Source organism: Sardina pilchardus, chromosome 3 (assembly GCF_963854185.1).
Source record: "Sardina pilchardus chromosome 3, fSarPil1.1, whole genome shotgun sequence".
Classification (NCBI taxonomy): domain Eukaryota; kingdom Metazoa; phylum Chordata; class Actinopteri; order Clupeiformes; family Clupeidae; genus Sardina; species Sardina pilchardus.
The window spans coordinates 26,219,558-26,234,557 of NC_084996.1; the positions used below are offsets into that span (position 1 = coordinate 26,219,558).

Here is a 15,000-nt window from a genome sequence, read left to right on the forward strand (position 1 = left end):
ACAGTGAGTCCTCTCCTCCACCCATTATTACACAGTGAGTCCTCTCCTCATCTCTTCTCCACCCATTATTACACAGTGAGTCCCCTCTTCTCCATCTCTTCTCCACCCATTATTACACAGTGAGTCCTCTCCTCCTCCACCTCTTCTCCACCCATTATTACACAGTGAGTCCCCTCTTCTCCATCTCTTCTCCACCCATTATTACACAGTGAGTCCCCTCCTCCATCTCTTCTCCACCCATTATTACACAGTGAGTCCTCTTCTCCACCCATTATTACACAGTGAGTCCTCTCCTCATCTCTTCTCCACCCATTATTACACAGTGAGTCCTCTCCTCCATCTCTTCTCCACCCATTATTACACAGTGAGTCCCCTCCTCCACCCATTATTACACAGTGAGTCCTCTCCTCATCTCTTCTCCACCCATTATTACACAGTGAGTCCTCTCCTCCATCTCTTCTCCACCCATTACTACACAGTGAGTCCTCTTCTCCACCCATTATTACACAGTGAGTCCTCTTCTCCACCCACTCCACCCATTATTACACAGTGAGTCCTCTCCTCCTCCATCTCTTCTCCACCCATTATTACACAGTGAGTCCTCTCCTCCTCCCCTCCTCCATCTCTTCTCCACCCATTCTCCACCCATTATTACACAGTGAGTCCTCTCCTCCATCTCTTCTCCACCCATTATTACACAGTGAGTCCCCTCCTCCATCTCTCCTCCACCCATTATTACACAGTGAGTCCCCTCTTCTCCACCCATTATTACACAGTGAGTCTCCTCCTCCACCTCTTCTCCACCCATTATTACACAGTGAGTCTCCTCCTCCATCTCTCCTCCACCCATTATTACACAGTGAGTCCCCTCTTCTCCACCCATTATTACACAGTGAGTCTCCTCCTCCACCTCTTCTCCACCCATTATTACACAGTGAGTCCCCTCCTCCATCTCTTCTCCACCCATTCTCCACCCATTATTACACAGTGAGTCCCCTCCTCCATCTCTTCTCCACCCATTATTACACAGTGAGTCCTCTCCTCCATCTCTTCTCCACCCATTATTACACAGTGAGTCCCCTCCTCCATCTCTTCTCCACCCATTATTACACAGTGAGTCCTCTTCTCCTCCATCTCTTCTCCACCCATTATTACACAGTGACACCCATTATTACACAGTGAGTCCCCTTCTCCTCCATCTCTTCTCCACCCATTATTACACAGTGAGTCCCCTCCTCCATCTCTTCTCCACCCATTATTACACAGTGAGTCCCCTCCTCCATCTCTTCTCCACCCATTACTACACAGTGAGTCCCCTTCTCCTCCATCTCTTTTCCACCCATTATTACACAGTGAGTCCCCTTCTCCTCCATCTCTCCTCCACCCATTATTATACAGTGAGTCCCTTTCTCCTCCATCTCTTCTCCACCCATTATTACACAGTAGCTACGTTTACATGGACACTTCTATTCCGATTAGAAACGGAAAAACAGCTCAATCGGAATAAAAACCGTCATATAAACACCTCAATCGGAATGAAAATTCCTGATCCGATCAGAATTGTAATCGGAATGGAAGAGGTGGTGTAGTCTGTTCCTATTCCGAATGAACACCCATGTATACGGTCATTCGGATTGACTGCCATATCTTCCCAATGAAATTTAGCAAACAACGGCTATTCCGATCAAAGATTCTAAAGTGTTTACAAGCACCTAATCGGAATAGAAAGTAGCCCATGTAAACAGACAATCGGATTACTGGTAGTTTAATCGGAATGACAAAAATAACTGTCCATGTAAACGTGGCTAGTGAGTCCCATTATTACACAGTGAAGGGCAGTTCACACCAGGAATGATAACTATAAACTGTATCAATGTTAGCGTTTTAGCTAGAACGTTACTTTTTGACTGTTATCGTTATCGTTATCGTTTGTGGTGTGAACAGCCCTTGAGTCCCCCGTCACTCTCACCAGACTGTAGCCCAGGCTGACCAGGACATGGTCACAGGCCCCACTGAGTCTCCTGAGATTCTTTCAGTTAATAAATGCGTATATGTGAATGTGTGTGTGTGTGTGTGTGTGTGTGTGTGTGTTGTGCTTTCAGATGCTGAAAGGGGGGGATATGCCAGTGAGCAATTTCTCCCAGCAGGCTGTACGCTTTGGGATGGTCATCGACAGGGTGTGTATGGTGTGTGTGTGTGTGTGTGTGTGTGTGTGTGTGTGTGCGCGCTACATTCTGTCTGGTTAACACTCATTGTTCACTGTAATGGATGTTGCAGACAGATTGATCCTATGTGTGTGTGTGTGCGTGTCCTTGACCATGTATTTCTGTAAGTAGTATAGAATGGGTGTGTGTGTGTGTGTGTGTGTGTGTGCGCATGTATTAGTACTTCCTTATGTGTCTGTATAAGTATTATGGTAAGGGTGTGTACAGTATCTTACTTTTCTTTGTCTGTGTGTGTGTGTGTGTGTTTCACAGCAGGAATCACAATGCTGCTCTCAGACAGTTGCCCTCTGGGGATTGTATTTCCTTATGAGTGTGGCCAGGAGAGAATCAAATACACACACTTTCAATCTGCAGGTATCACACACACACACACACACACACACACACACACACACACACATACAGAGAGAGAGAGAACTACATGCCGCATGTGCACAGACCCATGCTTTTTTAGGTGGAGTTGAGGAATACTCAAATTCTTGTCACACACTCTTTAGCAATTCTACCAGTGACCACTAGAGGACAGTGTGCCACAGCCACTAATCGTCAGTATCATGTCTGGCCTCTTTTGATGGAAAGGGAGTCGACTCTTACAGACTTACAGACTAGATATTTAGTCAAACACATTTGCAATCCATCTTTTAATTAGTCACTTGACATTCATTTTTATATCACACTTTATTAATGCAAAGTGTCTATTGACTATTTAAAGGTACACTATGCAATAGCTTCTCCTTAATATAAACTTTACAAAGCCAAATTGGTGGTAAACAAGCTTGTAATAATGGAATCGTTCCACCTAGCATAGCCATAGCCAACCGGCGATGAAATCACCAATCCTGCATAGTATACCTTTAATCATTCCCCTCCACAACTAAAGCATTTGTGTACAGGGGGAACAAGTCATGAGAAGTAGGCTATTTACAACGGCAGAGTAACATAAAAATATATCACAACTGTAGGGGGAGCTTTATAGTCGACAAAAAAACCTGAATCTACATAGTATGCCTTGAATTTCTCGGGACTTTACATAGGGAAGTGGGCAGAACTCTCTAGTAAAAGTCCCGGTTCCTCTTTGTGTGTTTCAGAGGCTGAAGCCGTGGGACTCCGAGCCTCCATCCCGTGCCTGGCAGCGCCACCCTGTGAGCATGATGGCAGAGCGACTGGTCTGCTACCAGGTCATTGTTCAGAGCCAAAATGGCGACCAGTGGATGGACTTCTGCTCTGGCCCCATCCACCATGAGTTTGGCCTAAATATGCCCTCTTCCCACAGTGAGGTAAACAAGTAAACAACAAGTAAACAGAGTAATCAAGAAAAACGCAGAGAAAACCCTCTTGCCTCACCCATATGACAAACATTCAAGTAACTTAATCGTTGGACTTTTATTTGTATTATTGTCATTATACACTACTGGGTTAGCAGCAAAACTGTTTGCAGTGATACCGGGAATAACTGTGTTAGCCCAAAAAATATGACGACTGGGTTAGCAGCATAACTGTTTGCAGTGATAGCTTGAGACCCTGATAGCTTGAAGTCTGGACGTGTTTTCTGTGCGCAGTTATGTCTCTGAACTCCCATTCTTAAACCAACTAGCCAGCCATCAAAGCTGACACCCAAATGGAGGCTCCCTGCATGTCCTGTGTGGTATGTAAAGATGTCTTTCTTCACCCCTACAGGTCTTCAAGCTCTCGGGTCTGACCCTGCCTATTCTCGTGACCTTTGCCCTTGCCTTACCGCCCTTGTGACCTCACGTTGCCACGCAGACACAACTCAGCTGAAGCTGTCAGAGGTGCAATAAATCTGCTCCCAAAGCCTCCTGTGCTGTTATCACAGTGCATCACATATTTCATTTCATGTCATGTATTTGTATGGACAACACACACTCATGAACATTGCTGTAAAATGTACCGGCGTTAGCCAGCTGGCTAATTTTCAACTGTAGTCCTTTGGCAAGGTGTTATGAGAACCATCAATTGACTTGGCCAGTTGTTTCCCTGATGCTAAGTCAGCAATAAAACATATTTTACAAAAGCACATTAAAAGCCCAAAACAAAGAAGCAAAAACAAGACACCTTAAGGACACAACGGCAACACAGGACAGGCCATCAGCCATGTAGATGACAACAGAGGAACGTACGCGAGGAAGAACGAACAAGAACGTTCACAAGACCTCAGATACAGCATGAAGTATCCTAGCAAATACATAGTGTTTATTTAGTACAGCACAGACTGAAATAGTTATAAGTGTTCACATGTCTGACTGCTCAAAAGCCAGTCCTTAAGGTGGTAAGTGAAAGTGTGCTGGGAAGAACAATTTCTTATCTGAATTGGTAAAGTGTTTCATACATGAGAAGTTCTTACAGAGATGGTAAAAAAGTTTGTGCACATCCCAGGTCAAGGTGCAGAACAAGAGTAAATCATGAGAAATGGAAAAAGGTTCGCACACTTGAAATCCTTCTTTTTCGTTTTCTTTTCTTTTCTTTAGCACAGAATGACGTTTCGACCGTATGGTCTTCTTCAGATTCAGAAGACCACATGGTCGAAACGTCATTCTGTGCTAAAGAAAAGAAAATAAAACGAAAAAGAAGTTCTTACAGAGAAGCATAGGTGACTAAAAGTGCTGGCCCCAAGAGAGACGACTCCGTCCCCTCTGAAGGCAGATCTTGGAGCTCTACTGTTGGACCTGTTCTGCTTTATGGAAGTGCTGGTGGAGCCTTGCCATGTAGAATTGTATAAACCAGGCACACGTCAGTGTGTTTTATTACGTTTACCCAACTAAGGAATTTATACTTATCGACTTGACCCTCCACACAACACAAGTACCACCACCTCTAGTCAACAGATCAATGCCAGTTGACATGTATATTGAAAATGATTGTTGTAAGAGGCCATTAATTAGACGCAAAGGTATTGATTATTGATTTGTGGACTATTGTCCAGTCAGTGTTTCACACCAATTCATTCAGATGATGAAGCTACACTCTTACATAAGTGTTTTTTTTCTTTCAGTATAGCTCTCTCTCTCTCTCTCTTTCTCTCTCTCTCTCTCACTCACAGAAATACAACAGGCATACACATCCCTTTTTTGTCTTCTCTGTCTTGTTCTGTCTCTCTTTTGCACTCTCTGTTCTCTCAGTGTGTGTGTGTGTGTGTGTGTGTAAGACTGTAAATGTGTGAGAGGCCATCGAGCTGCTTTGATCCAGCACAGCTCCCTAAAGCCCTCTTCACTTCAGGCTCTCTCTCTCTCTCTCTCTCTCTCTCTCTCTCTCTCTCTCTCTCTCTCTCCTCTGCTTTGTTTTTGTTTGTTGTTTGTTGTTGTGATGAAAGTCCAGTGAACTCAATGAACTTCAGCTCTGAGAGTCAGAAACATCTCTCTCCACGACACTCTCAAACCCCCACCGCCGCCTCCACAGCCACTGCACACTTGCGACTTCTCGGCTGCATCGTAAAAGAGGACTTCCCTCAATGTACTTTCCGAGAATGAAAATAAAGGTTTCAATCAATAAACACTTGACCCTCCGCACAGTGAGCTCTCAGATATGGCAGCCCAGCCGCGCTGTGTCTGGAGCCGTCGTGTGACCTTGCACAGAGGGCAGCCGCAGCCTTTGAGATTTCCTCCAGATCTCGAGTTTCCCAGGCTTTGCTTCGAGGAGACAGTGCACCTCGTGTGAGGAGAGGCTACGAGGGCCTGTGCACCTGGTGGAGAGGTGGGGTCAGTCGCCCGGCCGCCTGGCCGGCCAGCGCAGCTGTGAAAATATTGCCGGAGGAGCAGGTAGGAGCGGAGCGGAGCAGCCGAGGGCCACAGGAAGCTCTGGACCCTGCTGGCCTGCGCTCCCATGAATGGCTTGGCCTCCGTCCTGCCGTTGGCCACGGCAGCAACAGCAACAGCTACAGCAGCCGGGCCCTAATCTGGGCTGAAGGTCTTGGGCGGCTCCCTGTTTTTAAAGATGTTTGTTTTTTTTTTCCTCAGGCAAGAAAAAAGGGGATTTGTATTTTATCAATCATCCGATCTGAGACTGTATGCTTCATTCATTAGAGTAGAGTGGGCCCTGGGCTGGCGACGGCAGCTGCTGCTGCGGCTAACGGTCCAGCTAGCGTGGGGAGCTCCGGTCAGCAGGGAGGGAGATGGCCAGTGCTGGCACTCGCCTCACACACACGCCTGAGAAACAGCTGTGTGGACAACATCAAAGGCTCCAAACTCTCTCTTTCGCTCGCTCTCACACTCACACACACACACACACACAGAAAGCTACGCTGATGGATTGAGCAGATAAAGTCATTTTTTTATTATTTTCACACAAGTGCGTCAGTGGTGGGATTGTAAAATGCTTGTTCAAGACAGCAACTGATTCCAGAACAGATTTGGGCCAGATCAAAGCCCAGCTGTTGCCTGCTTCTGCCCCCTGATCAACAACAGGGCAGTTATTATGGAAAACAGAATGCATAGGACCGTTTGCATCAAACAATCTAGATGAGGCCTAGATGCTCATTTCCATATAATCACATAATTGTTGAGTGCTATGTTCTTTTATGTCCCCATTACATTGCCCCGGTTTATTTGACTTTAAAAATAGTCAAAAATAAAATTCCTTACAGTAATATGTAGCAGTGGCCTAGTCAGTCCTCCACTGGAAAAGGCTGAGCAGCGGCATGGCTTGCCTTCAGACGCTGTTCTCTGTGAAGTGTTCTGCGTGAAAGGGAGATCAATATCGGACTCCTTCTCTATTTCTTCTGCACATGCAGCTCATTCACTCAGTGTTGAGTGTGTGTGTGGCTACCAATTCATTTGTGAACAGGATGCCAACTTATTCCTGTAAGAAATGTATTGAACCAAGTGAACAGAAACATTTCATCTGCTAACCTAGCAATAAATATAGGCGTGTGTGTGTGTGTGCGCGCGTTTGTGCGTATGTGTATGTGTGTTTGTGTGTGTGTGTATTCTTACAACTACAGCTAGGATGGCAAAGCCTTATTCCCAGATCTGTGTTATACATTTGATGAAGTATATACAAGTAACCACTTCACTTGAAATGCTCAGTCATGTGAATGACCCTTGGATATGTATTGTACACGTAAAAAGGACATCCTCAGAAACAAAGCCTTGCTGCACCCCCCCCCCCCCCACACACACACACCCACCAATTGTTTCAGTCAGTCTCACCCATCACAGTGCCGCTCATGCAAATTAATTATATGTATGTGTGTATACAATATACATACACACACACACACACACATACTGTACATACACACACACACACACACATATACATACACACACACACACGCACACACGCACACGCACACACACACACACACACACACACACACACATATACATAGCCTACACATACACACACACACACAGTCATTGGGTCATGCATGCTGCCATGTGTAGGATACTGAGCAGGGAGAGTTTCCTTGGGCCTGCAGGCTGCACATCCTCAGGAACAGGTCTTGTGGCCAGCTAGCCGGCTCACCCCGCTGATTGTTTTAATAATGGCTCTCGGGGTCTCTCTCTCTCGCTCTTTCTCTTTCTCTGGCTCTCTTTCTCTCTCTCTTCCTCTCTCTCTCCTCTCTGGCTCTCTCTTTCTGTCTCTCTCTTTCTCTGGCTCTCTTTCTCTCTCTTGCTCTCTCTCTTTCTCTGTCTCTCTTTCTGTCTCTCTTTTTCTCTGGCTCTCTCTCTCTATTTGTCTCTCTCTCCACTCTCTCTCTCTCTCTCTCTCTCTCTCTCTCTCTCCGCTCCGCTCTGTGGTTCCCTGGAGTCCCACGTTGCTGGCCACTTCAGTGTAGCTGTGACGCACTTAGCCTGGGCAGCCCCACTCCACCAACACACACACACACACACACTCTCTCTCTCTCTCTCTCTCTCTCTCTCTTTCACTCTTTCTCTCTCTCTCTCAAGTTCTCTGAAAGTTCCACAACTCTATTGTTTCCCAGAGCTCTTGTCATGTGTTTTGTGTGTGTGTGTGTGTGAGAGAGAGAGAGAGTGTGTGTGTCTGTGTGTGTGTGTGTGTGTGTGTGTAAGGGAGGAAGCCTGTTCTCTCTCTCACTCTCTTTCTCCATTTAATGCTGTATTTTCACACGGGCACATGGCCACTGTGGAAGTGTACACACACACACACACACACACACACACACACACACACACACACACACACACACACGGGCTAAGGGATGAATGCGAGGCGACGTTACGAGCTCTGTGTGAGTGTCAGGGCCACTTGTTTGACCCAGTTTCCAGCACTAGTGCCCAGCTGGAGAGAGAGCCCCACTTGGTGGCCAGCCAGAGCAGACATCCAGACATCTGGGCATGTGCTGATAGCCCCAGCAGTGCTGCGCTGTCACCAGCTCGGCCTGTCTATCTGTCCAGCATGCATGGCATCCCTGCTCTGCCTATCTATCTATCTATCTATCTGCCTATCTATCTATATATCTATCTGTCTGTCTGTTTACATACTGTATCTATCTATCTATCTATCTATCTATTTACCTATCTATCTATCTATATATCTATCTTTCTATCTATCTATCTATCTATTTACTTAGCACAAATCACTGATACTAGACAGGTGTGTTGTTACGATACAAATGCTAATTTACATGTATTATACTGCTACTTCAAGAGGGATGTTTTAAATCAGGATTTTATTAAAACACACTGTATCCCTTTTCTGCCTATCTATCTATCTATCTATCTATTGATACATGTCTAGCACAAATCACTGATACTAGACAAATGTTACAACACTTCATTTTATTAATACCGCTACTTTGTATGAAGGATGTTGTAATCAGGTTTTTGTTAAAAGCTGTCTTTTGTTATCAAGAATCTAAAGATTCATGTTATTTTGTTTGTTCTTTTACCACTTTGATGACTGATATTGATGAATGTTGCCATGGCATCCTTTCATGACTGGTATCTAAATAATTAGGCAGGAAGTGGCCATCCCCACACTGTTCCCACTAAGGTGGGAGCTGTTGTCCAAGGAGTTGTCCAAAATGTCTTGGTTACTGCTGAAGCATTCAGAGTTTCTTTCAGTGGAACTAAGGGACCAAGCCCAGCTCGGGGATGGCCCCTTCCTGTTCCAACATGACTGTGCACCAGTGCACAAAGCAAGGTCCATAAAGACATGGATGACAAAGTTTGGTGTGGATAAACTTGACTGACCTGCACAGAGTCCTGACCTCAACCCAACAGAACACCTTTGGGATGAATTAGAATGGATCCTGAGAGTCAGTCTCCTCGTCCAACATCAGTGTGTGACCTCACAAATGCACTTCTGGAAGAATGGTCAAAAATTCCCATAAACACACTCCTAAACCTTGTGGAAAGCCTTCCCCGAAGAGTTGAAGCTGTCATAGATAGATAGATAGATAGATAGATAGATACTTTATTGATCCCCAAGGGGAAATTCAAGGTCACAGCAGCTTAAGACACCACACACAACATACACTACTAATGCAAGCAGGATGATACAAAGCAAATCAACATGACTGAAAGAGCAGTAAAATACCAAATATAAAGCTGCACAGGGTACTGACTTCATAAGCCTAATGGATTAAGAATGGAATGTGGCTGAAGTTCATCTGTGAGTTAAGGCAATATATTATAGTGTATCTATCTGTGGCCTAAACGTATTCACTAATTCATTCCAGTCTGCCCATCCTAATGTGCCCATCTCTCTTCCCATCCATACTTGACCTTCTCCATGTGGGCTATTGCTTATGTTTTCACCACTTTCACTCTCCTACCTAGATGTGGGTCTGCAATGTTTTAGCCTCTCTTGTTTTTAACCACTACGCTCTGTCTCTCACTCCACAAAGGAGTACTGTGCCAACAAGGAAACATGCGCGAGGGAAACAGTTCACGGGCCTGAGCGCGGGAATTTCCCCCGTTATCACGGGTGCGTCCTTCAGCCCCACATTTTGCCGTTTCCTTAATTCCAACTCATTTCTTAGTCACCTGATTCCGAACAAAGTGACACATAGACCAATTATGAAATATAAACATGTCATTAAATAATGTAATCTAAAATTATATGGCAATAATAACAATGATATAATCATTGTAATTGACATCTCTGATATAGCCTCAATTGCAAAATCATGTCGGTTTATCCTTTTAAAACATTAGGAAGATCAGACCTTATTTGACACTATATTACACACAATGTCTTGTACAGGTCATGGTTATCTCCAAGCTGGACTATTGTAATTGACTGTTAGCTGGCCTACCTGCTTGTGTAGTAAGATCGTTACAACTGATCAGAATGCTGCAGAAAGCAACTCATGCAGAGACATACAGTACAACTCCTCTCATAGTTACTCTGCAATGGCTCCCTTTAGTGGCCAGAATTACATTTAAATCTCCCACTTTGGCCTATAGGACAATGGCCTGATCTGATCCCTTCTATCTTAATTCAATGATGTATATCCTCAACCGCCCATTGTGTCGATGAGCATCGGTTGTGTAGGCCTATTTCAGCCATAAACGCGTTTCTTATGTGTTATGGTTTTATAATAGGCCTATTTAGTTTTTTTGTATTAGACTATCGATTAAATTGACGTTGTTGTGTATTATTGTTATTCTCCTTATTGTTAAATGCTTTTTGTATTGTTGATTTGTATGTCGTTTTGGACAAAAGCGTCTGCTAAATACCATAACCATAATCGTATACATTTTGCTCACTTCAAATAACACTAGACTATATTGTTTGAAATAGCACTAGACTATAGTGTTTGAAATAGCACTAGACTATAGTGCTTGAAATAACACTAGACTATATTGTTTGAAAACCTTTTTTGTTGTTGTTGTTTTTTTCCGGGGATGGTGGTGTTAGCGGTCATCTAACTATGTCCTTCCACGCAAGGTCAAGCTCGTTGGTAGGCCTATCAGGAGACAAAGTCAGAAAACCAAAACCCTGCCGCATCCAAAATTCGGTAATGGATGTTGAACACTACGAGTACCGTCATTCTCCGCGAAATTGTTTCCGGAGAGCGCGAGGTGGGGAGAGGTCGGTTGCGCCACCACGCCCCCTCTGCTGCGAGGGCGCGCGGATCCGGGATCGGTGTAGCTCGCTCTCGCGCTGCGGGGAGGAAGTTGGAGGGAGATGGACTGAACTCTCTGTCCGTGGAGCAGCGCGCAAGTTGTCACCCGTCCGTGAGAGGAGGATAGTGTGAGTAAAACTAGATCCGCTGTCTTTTCTCTTCTGTTGACCTGAATGTTCCTGCTACATCGCAGAAGCGCAGCCTACGTTTATTTATTTTATTTTGCGACGGTAGGCTAGGCTACAGAATTAGATAATTCTTAATGCGAGCTGCCCTGTGGCGATGCGGTTGGATAGCTAGCCTGCTGTATGCAAAACCTGTCGCTGTCAGCCCTATACTACAGTAACCTTGACGCTGATCTGAAAGCAGTGGATTCCGGGCTGTTTGCACTTTGGGGAGCTTCAGGACATTTTCCACTGGTCAGTGTGTCAGCTACGTGATAGGCTGTAATTATATCCATGAAGGTGGCCGACAGTCTGCTTTGGTCACAGATGTTGTGAAATTCTCAAAAAAAATTGACAGCTGTCATCGTGTGAAGACGGCCGTCTTGATTCGGATACACCGTTTTTTCTTCGCAGTCTATTTAAATCAGAGTGCACGTCGAAAGTATCTACGTGTTAAACTGAAATTGGTGTTAAAATGACCGACAAAGCACACGAGAAACGGGTAACTTTCCCCGACTCATCAGGTAGCTCGCGGCACACCTAAGTTTCCCTGCGCATTCCTGTGCAGAGAGGTGTGCGATGTGACGTCACTGTGGTTATTGCATGTTTCGCCCTCGGCTGCCTCATCTCTGAGACAGACGGGCTTTTAGCAACGTAAGGTAACGGAGGAGCATATTTGCATGTTAGACTCAGTCGTTTACAGACCAATTTGTAACGCTTGAGGGTATAGTTTAAATAAGGTCGTCCCTCACTGGCCTCGGAATGAGAATGGATTGGGCTGTTGCATGTGTAGTGAAAATAGCGGTTTACATCATGCTAAAGACCTAGTGAATTTTGAGTTTGTGTTTGAGTTTGGGGCCCCATTTTGGTGGCCCCATTATCAAAACATCCCTTCTCCATAACAAGAAACAAGTTGTTCTGTCTTTCTTTGTATCTGGTTTGTTTTCTTATTCTCTATTAACTGGGAGCAATGTATCCACAGCAAGCTGCAATTTACTTCCACAAAAAGCAGCGTGTGCTCCTTCAGCTGTCTCTGGACATGCAGCTAATTTTTCACATGCAACTCAGGATTGAGTTACATTGTGTTGTTTTGTTTAGTATTTAATAGAGATCACATTATGTTCTTGGATGTGCTTAAGAGTTTGAGGCTGTACCATTGCACTAATTATTTGTGTTAACATGAGATGGTTGTGCATGTTTCCCTATTGTATGTGTGTGCAGTGGGGGCATGTTCCCCTATGTACTGTATGTGTGTGCAGTGGGGGCATGTTTCCCTGTGTGTGTGCAGTGGGGGCATGTTTCCCTATGTGTGTGCAGTGGGGGCATGTTTCCCTATATGTGTGCAGTGGGGGCATGTACTGTATGAGCTAGTGGGGGCATTTGTGCAACGTGAGGTGGAGGCCTGTACAGAGAGTTTCACGTTGAACCGACACTGTTTGCACAAAGCCACACAGAGGTAGAGAAGGGGCTTTGGCCTAGCACCTCAGTATTAAACGTGCACACACACACACACACACACACACACACACACACACACACACACACACACACACACACACACACACACACACACACACACACACACACACACACACACACACACACACACACACACACATACTCTCTCTCTCTCTCTCCCTCACACACACACACTCACATACCCACAGACTGCTTCACACTCTGCAAAGATTATCAGGTCATAGTTCAAACTTGTTTAGCAAGATTTCCTAAAGGACCAAAAAGCCCCTATGCACAACAAAACAACTGAATTTAGGAGCCAAGCTGTGAAGTCCAAATCTCTGGTCTGGAGTACAGCTCTGAAGCTCTGAAGGCAGTGCGTGCGTGCGTGCGTTTGTGTGCTAGGACCAACAAATGCTACTGGTCTGACATGGCACTCAACGTCACTATTCTATTCTATTCTATTCTATCAGTTATATTAATTTGTTCTAATCTGTTCTGTTCAGGTCTATTATTGTGTTGTGTTCGGTGGTATGTTATGAGTCAAGATGAAAGGATAGGGTCTGATGACCGTATGGGTCCTGGAGTACTACATGTCCCAGAAGGACTACATGTCCCAGAATGCCACATTTCCTAAATGAGTCATTAAGAGCCATTCAAAGCTCCTGTGTCAGTGTGGTGCCGGAGTGTGACTGTTGTTGATTTAGTTCTCCTGGTGCCCTACCAGTCCATCCTGTACTACAGACGAGATCTGAGTGATTTATGACGCACTAATTACAGTTTAATAAGTGTGTCACCGTGCTGCACTTACAGTTCACATTTGGAAACAGATAATTATGCAGAGCAGCTTCAATTCTCAGATCACTTTAGGCAGAGACATTTCCCTTGCTTTAAGCCCTGGTGCTGTGCAATAAGGGCTGTTCTTCTCGGGTCACCTTAACCCAGACTCGGGTCACCTTAACCCAGACCCAATGGCATCACTGGTCACCTTAACCCAGACTCGGGTCACCTTAACCCAGACCCAATGGCATCACTGGTCACCTTAACCCAGACTCGGGTCACCTTAACCCAGACCCAATGGCATCACTGGTCACCTTAACCCAGACTCCATGGCATCACTAGTCACCTTAACCCAGACTTGGGTCACCTTAACCCAGACCCAATGGCATCTCGGGCAGATGGGACGGGAGGGAGGTTCCCGTGGCGCCCGTGGCATCCTGTCACTCGGATACTACGCTGTTGACGTAGAGCCGTACCTGCCATACCTGCCGTCGCTAGCTGTGACGTGACGCATGTCTGGAACGCGATCTCCAGGAATGATTTGAACACTTCCGCCCGAGCCTGTACTCATCTGGAGGTAGAAATCCGGTGGGGCAGGTCGGGCTATTTCAGGCATTTCTGGCAACAGTGTTGTTTATGAGGACGATATTCCCAGCCAGACACGATCCTGATGATGAGCTGCGCTCCTCCACGTACAGTAGCTCACTACTCCGCTCTGGCTCTCGGCCTTACTGTACTGGAGAAGAGGCTACTCCGCTCAACGGCTCTTTGGATAACAGTGTCAGCTAAACACACACACACATAAATAAATAAATAACAAGGGGCACCTGGGGTCATTTGCCCTGGCCAGAGAATACTTTTGAATATCTGTGTGTTTTCTTGAGAATGCTTTTGAATATTTGTGCGTTTTCTCGGTGAGGCAACTGTGTGTGTTTGGGGCACCTACTGTAAGGTCATTTGCCCTGGCCAGAGAATGCTTTTGACTATCCGTGCGTTCTCTTGGCGAGGCGGCGGTGTGTGTGTGTGCATGGCACCTGTGAGGGCATGTCATGTGGGGTTTGTGGTGGGAGGGCTGGGGTCTGGGCTGAGGTCTGGTCTGGGGCCAGTGTGGCGGCCGGGGGGCAGACGTGGGCGAGCGCTGGAGAGACGTGTCTCTGTTCAACCAGCCGGAGATGTGCTTTCGCTTTCAGCCAACTCCACTGAGACTCCAGACAGCAGATGGGTGCATTACACTGGAACACGTCTAATTTAACCATTAACTTGGAGAATATTTACGCTTTATTCATACATCTCTCCTCACATTACTTGTCCTTGGTAAAGC

At 45.6% G+C, this 15,000-nt stretch overlaps 2 protein-coding genes across 7 annotated transcripts in view; both read left to right on the plus strand.

Moving 5' to 3' along the window:
* Window positions 1-4,132, plus strand: part of btbd16 (BTB (POZ) domain containing 16) — a 17,554-nt gene extending 13,422 nt beyond the window's left edge. For 3 of the 4 annotated variants that reach the window (XM_062531202.1, XM_062531204.1, XM_062531205.1), the window contains exons 13-17: window positions 1-3; window positions 2,103-2,177; window positions 2,478-2,579; window positions 3,314-3,502; window positions 3,903-4,132. The exon at window positions 1-3 is cut by the window's left edge and continues 80 nt beyond it. In XM_062531202.1, the coding sequence (XP_062387186.1) occupies window positions 1-3; window positions 2,103-2,177; window positions 2,478-2,579; window positions 3,314-3,502; window positions 3,903-3,971 (438 nt within the window). In that variant the 3' untranslated portion in view covers window positions 3,972-4,132. The remainder of the gene's footprint in view (window positions 4-2,102; window positions 2,178-2,477; window positions 2,580-3,313; window positions 3,503-3,902) is intronic. The other variant, XM_062531203.1, reaches the window with a different exon arrangement.
* Window positions 4,133-11,288: 7,156 nt separating this feature from the next.
* plekha1b (pleckstrin homology domain containing, family A (phosphoinositide binding specific) member 1b) overlaps window positions 11,289-15,000 on the plus strand; it is a 42,940-nt gene continuing 39,228 nt past the window's right edge. For all 3 annotated transcript variants that reach the window (XM_062532575.1, XM_062532574.1, XM_062532578.1), the window contains exon 1: window positions 11,289-11,405. The gene's annotated coding sequence lies outside the window, so the exon portion shown is untranslated. The remainder of the gene's footprint in view (window positions 11,406-15,000) is intronic.